General features: G+C 57.6%; 1 protein-coding gene across 1 annotated transcript in view; it reads left to right on the top strand.

The window, feature by feature from the left end:
* The window catches only part of PNPLA7 (patatin like phospholipase domain containing 7), a 205,163-nt gene that overhangs the window by 97,208 nt on the left and 93,737 nt on the right, over positions 1 to 14,218 (top strand). Inside the window, exons 20-21 of the mRNA XM_054174554.1 lie at positions 5,850 to 5,910; positions 11,504 to 11,653. Of these exons, the coding sequence (XP_054030529.1) occupies positions 5,850 to 5,910; positions 11,504 to 11,653 (211 nt within the window). The remainder of the gene's footprint in view (positions 1 to 5,849; positions 5,911 to 11,503; positions 11,654 to 14,218) is intronic.

The following is a 14,218-nucleotide window of genomic DNA, read 5'->3' as shown; positions in this document are numbered from 1 at the left end:
GTCCCCATCCCCAGGGTGGATGGAGCAGTCAGTGAGAGGTGTGTGTTTGTCTCCAAGCAGTCAGTGGGTGTCTGCCCCATCCCCAGCAGCTGATGCAGAGCTGAGGTCCTGCCTGGCCTCCTTGCTGAAGGACATTTGTTTTGGAGCTGGAATTAGTCATCTGAAAGCAGGGCAATACAGTCCCCTTGGGAAGGTGAAGTTCAGTCCCTGCCCTGCAATGCAGAGGCTGCAGGTCTGTGCAGTAATTTAACATTAGTTAAGCAGAGGGGAAATTAATGGCTTCCCAGAGGCTTTGCTGTGGCAGAGGCAGAGCTCCATGTTCAGTCTGAGGGAGCTGGGGCCACTGGAGGCTGCTGGCAGAGCTTGGCTGAGGTCTCACTGGGCAGGGAGCTGCTGCAGGAGCATGCAGGAAGACAACATATCTGTAGGGCCAGGGGGGTGGGATGGTGCAGAGGGAAGTGAGAGGGAGCAACACTCCTCAGCCTGCTCTGCCCTGCACAGGAGTGCTCTGCTGAGCTCATCTGGGAAGGGGAGTGGGTGGGGGGAGGAACAAGAGCACCTTTGGGTTCCCCTGGCAAATCTGAGTGTCCTGCTGTGGGACAGATGTTCTGAACTGCTGTAGTGTCTGTGGGAGCTGGAGGAGCCTGGGGGCTTTGGGAGAAGAGGACAGATGCCCCTGGAGTCCCCAGGAGCTTTGGGGAGTGAGGCATGCACAGTTCTGAGCTGTAAGGTTGGCTTCCTCCCTCCTGCTCTGAGAAGTCCTTTGCATGAGCTGAGGAGAGTGGATTCTTGTTTGCTCTGGGGATTGGTTTGGAAGTTGACTCAGTCATCATGACCCAGGCAGACTCCATGGCTCCAGAGTCCAGACTCGTGCTGGGAGGTCCCAGAGGTCTATATTTAGGTTGCTGGTGAAGCCTGGAGATCCTTCTGTGTCATTTCACAGCTTGAGATGGCAGCAGTGGGTAGAGAAGTGCCCTCCTTGTCCCAGGGAGAAGTCTAAGCTGCACTTGCAGTGCTCTGCTCAGGCCTGGCCTCACAGCAGAGCTGCCTGACCCATTAGTGCTTCACTGTGGTTAGCTGAGCAGGATCCACTTGCTGCTAGTGCAGCTTCTCATCATGAGGGATGAGAAACCAAACTGCCTCACACCTGACCCAAGCTGGGCCCTGGCCCTAGCACAGGCCTTCAAAGAGTAGCATTCACTTTGCTGTTACTTAATGGCTCTGGGCTAATTTGGAAGGCTGCTGGCTGAGGCTGGGCTGCAGCTTGCTGCCTTTTTGCAGGGCAGATTTTCCTGCCAGCCTTGGCTCCAAAGTGCCCAAGGCAGTGCCAGCTCCTGAGACTGCAGTCTGTCTGTGGGGCTGGGGAGTGGTGCTGGAGCAGCCTGGCAAATGCAGGGCTGAGCACAGCAGACACTTGCCAGGGGGCTGGGAGGGCTGTGTGGCCCTGGGTGCCCCCCTGGGAATCAGGGTTTGGCATCTGCAGGTGCCTGGGGAGTGCTCTGTGCTCCCCTGGCCCCGTGCTGGGGGTGCTGGGGTCTGTGTGGGAGAGGGGGTAGGAGTTGTGTCTGCTGCTGGGAAAGCAGTGCCCAGGGCAGCAGGGGCTCCTCTGTGCTGGGGGCAGTGTTGGGGGCTGGGTGGCACACTGCACCCCCTGAGGGCTGGCAACTCAGAGTCCAAAACTCAATGCTCAGCAAGAGCTAAAGGCTGGGGGCAAGAGGCTGGGGCCAGACTCTGCTCAGTGGTGCCCAGGGACAGGCCAAGGGGCACTGGGCACAAACTGGAACCCAGGAGGTTGCATCTGAACAGGAGGAGAAACTTCTCTGGTGTGAGGCTGCTGGAGGCCTGGAGCAGGCTGCCCAGAGAGGTTGTGGAGTCTCCTTGTGTGGAGAGCTTCCAACCCCCCCTGGCCACTGTGCCCCTGGGCAGGCTGCTGTGGGTGCCCTGCTGGAGCAGGGGCTTGGGCTGGATGGTCTGCAGAGGTCCCTTCTGGCCTCCCCATGCTGGGATGCTGTGATTCCTCCAGGTCAATCTGGTTTCCCAGCAGTGTTGCCACAGTCCCTGCCTTCCCCATGCCCAGCTGCCAGTTCCCAGAGCTTTTCCCACAACACACAGCTAAATAGCTTGGGTGGGAATGATGAGTGGCTGCTGAATCACTGCCCAGATGTCTGCTGCAAGGCACCTGCCTTGCTCCTGCCTCCCTCTCCTCTGGGCATGCTGGGAAGCACAGTTTAACTTCAGTCTCTGACTGAAACCTCCTAGCTAATCTCTGCTTGCTTCCTCTTCCTCCCTAAGCCAGCCCCCTCCATGCAACTCCTGGTCCACTCCTGGGTCCCCTGGCTTCTTTGTCCTACCCTCTTGGGCTGCACTGAGCAGTGATGCTCCTTCTCATGCCCTGTCCCTGGAGGGGTTAGAGCAGAGCTGCCTGGAAACCTGAGGGGTGATGCTTCCATGCTGGTTTGGAATGGGAGCTTGTGGCTGCCCCCTCCCTGGGGGTGCTGGAGGTCAGGCTGGGTGAGGCTAGCTGAGAGGTGTCCCTGCCCCTGGTGGGGAGGTTGGAGCAGCTGATCTCTGAGGTCCCTTCCCCCCCCCCCAAGCCATCCTGTGGCACTGTGGGTGGGAGTTCACCCCAGATGCTCTCCACTCGTGGGGGCTGCTTGGGGCTCCCTGCACTCCAGTGGCTGTGGGTTGCTCCCTGGGGGTGCTGTGGCTGCAGAGGTCTGGTTTGCATTGACTGCTCCCTCAGAGGGCTGGGACAAGTCCCTCCTCGAGGAAACCACTGCCTGGCTCTGGGGGACAGGCTGGGGCTGGTGCTGTAAGACCCCATGGCAATGTCAGGCCAGCTCTTAGCTCTGATCCCAAAGTGAGGATGGCTGCAGGTTGCCATGGCTGCAGCAGTGACTCATCCTGTTGTGGTTGGCAATGTGCTTGGCTGACAAAGTCACCAGGGAAATAATATTTCCATAGCTATAGGTTCCAAGGCTGTAAGATCTGCTCTGGCAAACTCCACAACTGATGGTTCCTGGCAATAGGAGCAGCCAACTGGAAAATGAGACCAGTAGGTTCTATACTTAGGGCTGTCATTAACCTTGGGCATTAGGCTTTCAACTTAGGTGGAGCTCAGCTGTCAGGAAGGCAAGGAGGGGAGGGGGAAGTTATAAATACAGGAGATGGGTTTAGTAAGTAATTACAATTCCAGCATTTGAGGGGTTTCAGAGGTGTCAAAGGCTCCTGACACCTGCCAGAGCTGCTTCAGCAAAGTCCTGGTGTGCACATGCAGGTTGTACTGCCTCCAGTCCTGGTGCCCCCAGCACAGGAAGGGCCTGGAGCTGCTGGAGAGGGTCCAGAGGAGGCCACAGAGATGATCAGAGGGAGGGAGAGCCTTCCCTGGGGGGACAGGCTGGGAGAGCTGGGGCTGTGCAGCCTGGAGAAGAGAAGGCTCCAGGCAGACCTCAGAGCAGCCTTCCAGTACCTGAAGGGCTCCAGGAGAGCTGGGGAGGGACTTTGGCCAAAGGCTGGGAGTGCCAGGCTGAGGAACAATGGCTTTGAGCTGGGAGAGGGGAGACTGAGAGTGGAGACCTTCACAGGCTGGACATGATGGCATTCAACAAGTCCAAGTGCCAGGGGCTGCACTTTGGCCACAGCAACCCCAGGCAGTGCTACAGGCTGGGGGCAGAGTGGCTGAGAGCAGCCAGGCAGAGAGGGACCTGGGGGTGCTGGTGGACAGCAGCTGAACATGAGCCAGCAGTGTGCCCAGGGGGACAAGAAGGCCAAGGGCATCCTGGCCTGCATCAGGAAGAGTGTGGCCAGCAGGAGCAGGGAAGTCCTTGTGCCCTGTGCTCAGCACTGCTGAGGCCACACCTGGAGTCCTGTGTCCAGGTCTGGGCTCCTCAGGTTAGGAAAGATGTTGAGCTGCTGGAAGGTGTCCAGAGAAGGGCAACAAAGCTGGGGAGGGGTCTGGAGCACAGCCCTGGGAGGAGAGGCTGAGGGAGCCTGGAGAAGAGGAGGCTCAGGGGAGACCTTCTTGCTCTCTCCAACTCCCTGCAGGGAGGTTGTAGCCAGGTGGGGGTTGGTCTCTTCTCCCAGGCACCCAGCCCCAGAACAAGAGGACACAGTCTCAAGCTGTGCCAGGGGAGGTTTAGGCTGGAGGTGAGGAGAAAATTTTCCCCAGCAAGAGAGATTGGCCATGGGAATGTGCTGCCCAGGGGGGTGGTGGAGTCCCCATCCCTGGAGGTGTTTAGGCAGAGCCTGTCTGAGGCCCTTGGTGCCATGGTTGAGTTGATCAGATGGTGCTGGGGGAGAGGTTGGACTGGATGAGCTCTGAGGTCTTTTCCAACCTGGTTGATTCTGTGGAATGAGTTAGCAATTCTTTGCAGTGAGGCTGGGGAGACTCTGGCACAGGCTGCCCAGGGAGGCTGTGGCTGCCCCCTCCCTGGAGGTCTTTCAGGCCAGGCTGGATGAGGCCTTGGGCAAGCTGGGCTGGGGGGAGTGTCCCTGCCCATGGAACTGGATGCTCTTTAAGGCTCCTTCCAACCCAAACCATTCTGTGGTTCTGTGATCACTTCTACTGAAGATGCCTTCATTTGGTTCCTGTCAGTGTTCTCCCTGGGGCTCAGGTGGCCAGGTCCTGGGGGGCATCTGGGGGCTCTGTTTGAGTACAGACTTGAGCTGTTCAGTCAGAAGCTGGAGATGTGCAGTGGCCACTGGGGTACAAGCACACTGCAGGGAGGAACAAGGAGACTGAAAAGGCAATTTGGTGTTTCCCAAAATGCTGAGATTGTCCTTCTGCTCTCAAAGCAGCTGAAACCCTGCCTGGGTAGGGCCTTTGGGGAGCTTTCTTGGCTTTCCAGTTTAGTGTAACATAAGGTTGAGACCTCACCTTGAGTACTGTGTTCAGCTCTGGGCTCCCCAGTTCAAGAGGGGCAGGGATCTGCTGGAGAGGGTCCAAGGGAGGGCTGAGGTTTAGGCTGGAGGTTAGGAAGAAGTTCTACAGAGAGAGAGAGAGATTGGCCATGGGAATGGGCTGCCCAGGGAGGTGGTGGAGTCCCCATCCCTGGAGGTGTTGAGGAGGAGACTTGATAGGGTGCTTGGTGCCATGGGTTAGTTGGTTGGGTGGTGTTGGATGATAGGTTGGACTCGATGATCTTGAAGGTCTCTTCCAACCTGGTCTGGTCTGCTCTATTCTGTTCTGTTCTGTTCTATTCTATACAAGGATGCTGAAGGGACTGCAGCACTGCCTGGTGAGGGGAGGCTGAGAGCCCCGGGGGTGTTCAGTCTGGAGAGGAGAAGGCTGAGAGGGGATCTGATCAATCTCTATCAATAGCTGAGGGCTGGGGGTCAGGAGGGAGGGGACAGGGCCAGGCTCTGCTCACTTGTGCCCCATGATAGGACAAGGGGCAATGGATAGAAACTCCAGCCCAGGAGGTTCCAGCTCAGCATGAGGAACTTCTGCACTGTGAGGCTCCCAGAGCCCTGGAGCAGGCTGCCCAGAGAGGCTGTGGAGTCTCCTTCTCTGGAGCCTTTCCAGCCCTGTCTGGATGTGTTCCTGTGTGACCTGTGCTGGGTTCTGTGCTCCTGCTCTGGTGTGGGGGGGTTGGACTTGATGATCTCTTTGAGTCCCCTGCAACCCCTGACATCCTGTGAGCCTGTGAGGAGATCCCAAGGTAAAAGAAATGAGGACAAATGCTCTGCCAGCATACCCTGCAGCCAGGAGAGCAGCCCTGGCTCTCAGCTCCAGTCCCTCTTTGGTTCAACCTGAGATACCAGGAGCTTGGAAGACTCCAACCCAGGGCACTGAGTTTGGTGCATGCTGCCTGAATGCTGATTTCCTTTCCTGTCTCTCCCACTGCCAGGTTGTGACCAGACTGATTCATTTGCTGGGGGAGAAGATTCTGGGCAGTCTTCAGCAGGGAGGTAAGGCTCATCCTGGACTCCTCCCATTGATGCTGCTGTGTCCTTGGAGCTGGATTTCCTTGGGGCTGGCTTCCCCTCCCTGGAGCCTGGCTTCCCCTCCCTGGAGCCTGGATTTCCTTCCTTGGGGCTTGGATTTCCTTCCTTGGGGCTGGCTTCCTCTCCCTGGAGCTGGGTTTCCTTCCTTGGGGCTTGATTCCCCTCCCTGGAGCCAGATTTCCTTCCTTGGGGCTTGATTCCCCTCTCTGGAGCTGGATTTTGCTCCCTGGAGCCAGATTTCCTTCCTTGGGGCTTTATTCCCCTCCCTGGAGCTGGATTCCCCTCCCTGGAGCCAGCTTTGCCTTGCTAAATCAGGAACCAGAAAGCCTGTGCCTGGAAAGAGCCTTTGTGGGCAGACAGGTGAGCTGCTGGCAGGAGGGGGTGGTGACTCACAGAATGGCTCAGGTTGGAAGGGGCCTTGCAGATCCTCTGCTCCAGCCTCCCTGCCATGGGCAGGAACAGCTCTCAGCTAGACTTGGCTGCTCAGGGCCTCAAACAACTTGGACTTAAATCATAGAATCATTAAGGTTGGAAAAGACCTTTAAGAACATAGAGTGCAGCCCTAACACAACTACCATGAGCACTCAACTGTATCCTGAAGTGCCAGGGCCACAGGTTTCTGGAACACCTCCAGGGATGGGGACTCCACCACCTCCCTGGGCAGCACATCCCCATGGCCAACAGCTCTCTCTGGGAAGAGCTTTCTCCTCATCTCTAACTCATTCCACAGAATCAACCAGGTTGGAAAAGACCTCAGAGATCACCAAGTCCAACCTCTCACCCAACACCTCCTGACAACTAACCCCAGGCTCCAAGTGCCACATCCAATCCCCTCTTGAACACCTCCAGGGATGGGGACTCCACCACCTCCCTGGGCAGCACATCCCAGTGGCCAAACTCACTTGCTGGGGAGAATTTTCTCCTCACCTCCAGCCTAAACCTCCCCTGGCACAGCTTGAGACTGTGTCCTCTTGTTCTGGTGCTGGTTGCCTGGGAGAAGAGACCAACCCCCAGCTGGCTACAACCTCCCTGCAGGGAGTTGGAGAGAGCAAGAAGGTCTCCCCTGAGCCTCCTCTTCTCCAGGCTCCCTCAGCCTCTCCTCCCAGGGCTGTGCTCCAGACCCCTCCCCAGCTTTGTTGCCCTTCTCTGGACACCTTCAAGTCTCTCAATGTCCTTCTTGAGCTGAGGAGCCCAGAACTGGGCACAGGACTCAAGGTGTGGCCTAAGCAGTGCTGAGCACAGGGCACAAGGACTTCCCTGCTCCTGCTGGCCACACTGCTCCTGATGCAGGCCAGGATGCCCTTGGCCTTCTTGGCCCCCTGGGCACTTGTTACTTGGGAGAGAGGCCAACACCAGCCTCACCCCAACCTCCTTCCAGGGAGCTGTAGAGATCAATGAGGTCTCTCCTCAGCCTCTTCTTCTCCAAACTAAACCACCCCAGCTCCCTCATCTCCTCCTTGTATGACCTGCCCTCCAAACCCCTTCCCAGCCTCATTGCTCTTCTCTGGACACCCTGCAGGACCTCAAAGTCTTTCTTGTGCTGTGGTGCCCAGAACTGACCTCAGCAGTCAAGCTGTGTGTGCACAAATGTGGTGTGGGTTGGTGGTTTATTTTGGGTTTATTTTCAGATGGATCATGGTTAATTGAGTGTGGGAATAGAACACTTTGCAACTGAGAGGCCACAGATGTGCAGGGAAGTTTCCTTGGAATGCCTTGCAAGGGAAGGGCTCCAAGGGAGCCCTGGAAATAGCAGCTGAGGTTGGCTTGGCTCAGGTAGCCCTGCTGGGTGGCATCTGCCTGCAGACTGACTTCATGTGTCCAGATTTGCATTGTCCTGATGAGCTGGCTGAGGGGAAAGGCTCTGCCCTGGCTGGGGTCTGGAGCTCTGTGTATGTGGCAGAGACAAAATGAAGTGGAATGGAATGGAATGGAATGGAATGGAATGGAATAGAATAGGTTGGGAAAGACCTCAAAGATCATCCAGTCCAACCTCTCACCCAGCACCATCTGATCAACTCAACCATGGCACCAAGTGCCTCAGCCAGGCTCTGCCTAAACACCTCCAGGGATGGGGACTCCACCACCTCCCTGGGCAGCACATTCCCATGGCCAATTACTCTCTCTGGGAAGAACTTTCTCCTCACCTCCAGCCTAAACCTCCCCTGCCACAGCTTGAGACTGTGTCCTCTTGTTCTGGTGCTGCTTGTCTGGGAGAGGAGACCAACCCCCACCTGGCTACAGCCTCCCTGCAGGGAGTTGCAGAGAGCAAGAAGGTCTCCCCTGAGCCTCCTCTTCTGCAGGCTAAGCAACCCCAGCTCCCTCAGCCTCTCCTCCCAGGGCTGTGCTCCAGACCCCTCCCCAGCTTTGTTGCCCTTCTCTGGACACCTTCAATTCACAGAGCCCTGGAGCAGGCTCCCCAGAGAGCCTGCTCTGGAGTCTCCTCTGGAGACTTTTCCAGCCCCATCTGGATGTGTTTCTGTGTGACCTGAGTTGGATGCTATGGTCCTACTTTGGCAGTGCTGTGCCCCAGACCCCTCCCCAGCTTTGTTGCCCTTCTCTGGACACCTTCAAGTCTCTCAATGTCCTTCTTGAACTGAGGAGCCCAGAACTGGACACAGGACTCCAAGTGTGGCCTGAGCAGTGCTGAGCACAGGGGCAGTGCTGAGGGGGCTGTGGGCTTCCTGGGGGTTGTGTTGGTTTGGGTTGGGTTGCTTGGGGGGGGTTTAATTTGCTTTCATTGCTGTCTGTGCAAAGTTCCCCAGGGACTGAAGGTGAGCTCAGAGAAGTCCCTGCTTGTTGCTGGGGGGTTGGACTGGCTGACCTTTGAAGGTTCCTTCCCACCCAGTGCATTCTATGGTCCCATGAGGTTGCCAGCTCTTGTGTTTTGGAGCAGTCTTGGGGAGTCAGTGTGACAGTGGGGGGTGGTCAAGGGGATGGGGCCAGGCTCTTCTCTGTGGTCCCCAGCAATAGGCAGTGCCAGCTCCTGAGGCTGCAGTCTGTCTGTGGGGCTGGGGAGTGGTGCTGGAGCAGCCTGGCAAATGCAGGGCTGAGCACAGCAGACACTTGCCAGGGGGCTGGGAGGGCTGTGTGGCCCTGGGTGCCCCCCTGGGAATCAGGGTTTGGCATCTGCAGGTGCCTGGGGAGTGCTCTGTGCTCCCCTGGCCCCGTGCTGGGGGTGCTGGGGTCTGTGTGGGAGAGGGGGTAGGAGTTGTGCCTGCTGCTGGGAAAGCAGTGCCCAGGGCAGCAGGGGCTCCTCTGTGCTGGGGGCAGTGTTGGGGGCTGGGTGGCACACTGCACCCCCTGAGGGCTGGCAACTCAGAGTCCAAAACTCAATGCTCAGCAAGAGCTAAAGGCTGGGGGCAAGAGGCTGAGGCCAGACTCTGCTCAGTGGTGCCCAGGGACAGGCCAAGGGGCACTGGACACAAACTGGAACCCAGGAGGTTGCATCTGAACAGGAGGAGAAACTTCTGTGGTGTGAGGCTGCTGGAGGCCTGGAGCAGGCTGCCCAGAGAGGTTGTGGAGTCTCCTTGTGTGGAGAGCTTCCAACCCCCCCTGGGCACTGTGCCCCTGGGCAAGCTGCTGTGGGTGCCCTGCTGGAGCAGGGGCTTGGGCTGGATGGTCAGCAGAGGTCCCTTCTGGCCTCCCCATGCTGGGATCCTGTGAGTCCTCCAGGTCAATCTGGTTTCCCAGCAGTGTTGCCTTCCCCATGCCCAGCCCCTGGCTGCCAATTCCCCCTGGGGATGATGGCCCTTGAGGCTCTGTGCCAGCTGAAAAGCCTTTGTGCCCTCAGGCAGAGCCTGCACTGCCAGGGAAATGGGACAGCATGGATCTGGGAGGAAATCAGTGACAGTATCTGGAGCTCAGTCAGAGAATCACCATTGAAGTTCTGAGGAGGGAAGGACTGGTGGAGATGAAAGGGTTGAGCAGTGATGTGCAACTGTTTGAACCTCCAAATATCATCTTGAAGATCACTGAAAAGAGTTGGTGGGGGGGAGGGAAATTGAATGTTCTGTGCAGAGCTATTTTAGGGGCTGGAAATGAGTTCCTTTGTGTCCTGCAGTGTGCTGTCAGTCTTACATCCACACTGGGAAGGAGTTTTCATGTCAGGTTACCTCCATATGTCCATCTCAGGAATCCAAAATGCTTTTGCTGGGTGAAAGGAGAGAACCAGGATGTTAAATCCTGACTGAGGTGCCACTGAGTACCTGGAGCTGGGTGTCAGCTGCAAAGCTAGGGCTGGCTGGGAAAAGAAATGGCATCAGAATGAAGGAACAGCTTGAGGAGCAGCACACTCCCTCATTTTCTCCTCTTCTGAGCTGTCTAGGAAACAGGATGAAGACATCTTGCTTCCAGAGAGGCTGTGGATGTCCCCTCCCTGGAGGTGCTCAAGGCCAGGTTGGATGAGGCCTTGGGCAACCACACCGAGCTGAGATCCATCCCTGCCCAGGGGGCTTGGAGTAGATGACCTTGGGGTAGATGAGGGGATTGAGTCAGTCATCAGCAAATGTGCAGATGGCACCAAGCTGGGAGCAGATGTTGGTCACTTAGAGGGCAGAAGGGCTCTGCAGAGGGACCTTGCCAGGCTGGACAGATGGGCAGAGGCCAACAGGATGGCATTCAACAAGTCCAAGTGCCAGGGGCTGCACTTTGGCCACAGCAACCCCAGGCAGAGCTACAGGCTGGGGGCAGAGTGGCTGAGAGCAGCCAGGCAGAGAGGGACCTGGGGGTGCTGATTGACAGCTGCCTAAACATGAGCCAGCAGTGTGCCCAGGTGGGCAAGAAGGCCAAGGGCATCCTGGCCTGCAGCAGGAACAGTGTGGCCAGCAGGAGCAGGGAAGTCCTTGTGCCCTGTGCTCAGCACTGGTTCAAGAAGGACATTGAGAGACTTGAAGGTGTCCAGAGAAGGGCAACAAAGCTGGGGAGGGGTCTGGAGCACAGCCCTGGGAGGAGAGGCTGAGGGAGCTGGGGTTGCTTAGCCTGCAGAAGAGGAGGCTCAGGGGAGACCTTCTTGCTCTCTCCAACTCCCTGCAGGGAGGTTGTAGACAGGTGGGGGTTGGGCTCTTCTCCCAGGCAAGCAGCACCAGAACAAGAGGACACAGTCTCAAGCTGTGCCAGGGGAGGTTTAGGTTGGATGTTAGGAAGAAATTCTTCCCAGCAAGAGAGATTGGCCATGGGGATGTGCTGCCCAGGGAGGTGGTGGAGTCCCCATCCCTGGAGGTGTTTAGGAGGAGCCTGGCTGAGGCCCTTGGTGCCATGGTTGAGTTGATCAGATGGTGCTGGGTGAGAGGTTGGACTGGATGATCTCCAAGGTCTTTTCCAACCTCTTCTGCTCTAGTCTGTTCTGTTCTGTTCTACTCTGCTGGAGGGCTGCTCTAAGGCCTTCCAACCTCTTAAGAATGAAACATGTGGGAACTCTTCCCTTTGCTGTGCTCTGGAGGATGTTGCCTTGCTCTTGGTTTGATCAGTGACACTGTCCTTGCTGCCTGACAGTTGAAGACAAACCAATGGCGCTGGACTTTGGAGCCAGCTGGTGACACAAGTGGCTCTTTCCCAACAGGTCATCCTCTGGGCCTGCACAGCTCCAGCAGCAAGTGGGATGCTGGAAATCCTGCCAGCAACCTCTCCACAGTGGCCATCATGCCAGTGTCTGAGGAGGTGCCACTGACAGCCTTCACCCTGGAGCTCAAGCATGCCCTGAGTGCTGTGGGTAAGGAGAGCTGGGGGTGGAGAGAGGAGCTGGGGGCTGGTGTGGGGAAGGGAGCTGGGGGCTGGAGAGAGGTGCTGGGGGCTGGTGTGGGGAAGGGGAGCTGGGGGCTGGAGAGAGGTGCTGGGGGCTGGTGTGGGGAAGGGGAGCTGGGGGCTGGTGTGGGGAAGGGGAGCTGGGGGCTGGTGTGGGGAAGGGAGCTGGGGGCTGGAGAGAAGTGCTGGGTGCTGGTGTGGGGAAGGGAGCTGGGGGCTGGAGAGAAGTGCTGGGTGCTGGTGTGGGGAAGGGGAGCTGGGGGCTGGTGTGGGGAAGGGGAGCTGGGGGCTGGTGTGGGGAAGGGAGCTGGGGGGTGGAGAGAGGTGCTGGGGGCTGGTGTGGGGAAGGGGAGCTGGGGGCTGGTGTGGGGAAGGGGAACTGGGGGCTGGTGTGGGGAAGGGAGCTGGGGGCTGGAGAGAGGTGCTAGAGGCTGTTGTGGGGAAGGGGAGCTGGGGGCTGGTGTGGGGAAGGGGAACTGGGGGCTGGTGTGGGGAAGGGAGCTGGGGGCTGGAGAGAGGTGCTAGAGGCTGGTGTGGGGAAGGGGAGCTGGGTGTTACTTGGTCAGAGGCAGAAATGCTGCTCATCTCCTCAGAGAGGTGTGGGCAGGTAGCTGCTGGTGGTTACAGGTGGACTGATGCTGCATTAGGGCAGCAGGGGTACAGCAGTGCTCAGGAGAAGCCTTCCCATGGCCTCTTGCTTCTCTCTGCACATCCCCAAGGTGTATTTCATTTGAGTGGAAAACTCTGTGGCTGTAATGACTCAGAGACAGGAACCAGCCTGTGTGGCCTCTTGCCTTGCTGCCATCAGCACCCCTTGTGCTGCAGGCACTTCAGGGCACAGATCCCACCAGCAGTGCATCTTCCCCTGGAGCCTGCCTGGGAGTCTGATTCTTTCTCTTTGACACAGGAGGCTCTGTGAGGGTTCCTCAGCTGAACCTCTTCAGCCAGCAAAGGGTTCCCTGCTCAGTTTTTATTGCAGTGAGTGGTAGATGTGAAACTTGATGGAAGAGGCTTGTGGAGGAGCTCCAGGTTGGCACTGGAAGCCCAAACTGAAGTCTCAAATCACTGCCCTGCTTGTTGCCAGCTTGTTTGTCTGTCTCCTGCTCACACAGCCATGTACCCAACTCCCAGCTGAGCCAGACAGTGCTTTATCCTCTGCTGCAGCTCTGAGTTCAGTTGCTCACAAGCCCCTGCCAGTCCTTCCTGATTCAGTGCACATTCAGGGTCTGCCATTCCCTGAACAGCCTCTGCTCCTCCCCAAGCACTGTCACAGATCTCTGGAGTCATAGAATCACACAACTGGGAAGGGACCTCAAGGCTCAGCCAGTTCCAACCCCTCTGCCACAAGCAGGGACACCTCACACTGCAGCAGGTTGCTCACAGCCACGTCCAGCCTGGCTGCAAACACCTCCAGGCAGGAGGCTTCCACCACCTCCCTGAGGAGGAGAGCCTGAGGGAGCTGAGGGCTCTGGAGCTTGGAGAGCAGGAGCCTGAGGGTGAGCTCCTTGCTGTTGCTAAAGCTGTGCAGGGGGAGTGCCCAGAGGCTGGGGCCAGGCTCTGCTGGGGGATGCCCAATGCCAGCACAAGGGGCAGTGGTGGAAGCTGAGGCAGAGGAAGTGCCATGGAAACAGGAGGCTTCCACCAGCTCCCTGGGCAACCTGTGCCAGTCTCTCACCACCCTCATGGGGAAGAACTCCTTCCTAAGTCCATCTCCTGCAGCCCTTCCATGGCTGTCAGTCTGCTCTCTCTTAGCTTCTTGTTGTGAAAAGCACAGGGTGCATGGTGCTGGAGGTGGAACCTCTGCCACCTGGCTTTGTGCTTTCTGACCTTGTTGGGTATCTGGAGCTGACACCATCCTGCTCAGAAACTCTTCCAGGGGAGCAGGTGCAGGAAGAAGCTGCTGCTGCCTCTTGAACCCTTTGAGGCATGAACTTGGGTGCAGAGTTGGGGCTGTTCAGCCTGGAGAAGAGAAGGCTCCAGGGAGACCTCAGAGCAGCCTTCCAGTACCTGCAGGGGCTCCAGGAGAGCTGGGGAGGGACTTTGGACAAGGGCTGGGAGTGACAGGACGAGGAACAATGGCTTCAAACTAGAGAAGGTCATGAGGTCTGTGGTGCCAGGTTGGGCTTGATGATCTTTGGGGTCTCTTCCAACCTTGGTGATTCTGTGAAGAGCAGAACTAGATTGGATGTTAGGAACAATTCCTTTGCTATGAGGGTGCTGGAACACTGGCACAGGTTGCCCAGGGAGGTGGCTGGGGCCCCATCTCTGGGGGTATTCAAGGTGAGGCTTGGTGAGGCCCTGGGCACCCTGATGTGGTGGAGGAGGTCCCTGCTGACTGGGGGGAGGTCAGACTGCATGACCTTTGGAGGTGCCTTCTGACCTGGACCATTCTCTGAGCCTAATGGTGGAGGTATGGTCCAGCCAGAATGAATTTGTGGGCATGTGAAGGTTCCTCTCACTCTGAGAAGGCAGCAGAATTGTGCACCCATATCAGCCCAGCACTCAGCCACAGCTCTGTTGCTGATGGGTGCCT

The sequence above is a fragment of the Dryobates pubescens genome, chromosome 29, assembly GCF_014839835.1.
Source record: "Dryobates pubescens isolate bDryPub1 chromosome 29, bDryPub1.pri, whole genome shotgun sequence".
Taxonomy (NCBI): Eukaryota; Metazoa; Chordata; class Aves; order Piciformes; family Picidae; genus Dryobates; species Dryobates pubescens.
This window is presented reverse-complemented; position numbering and strand designations above follow the sequence as displayed.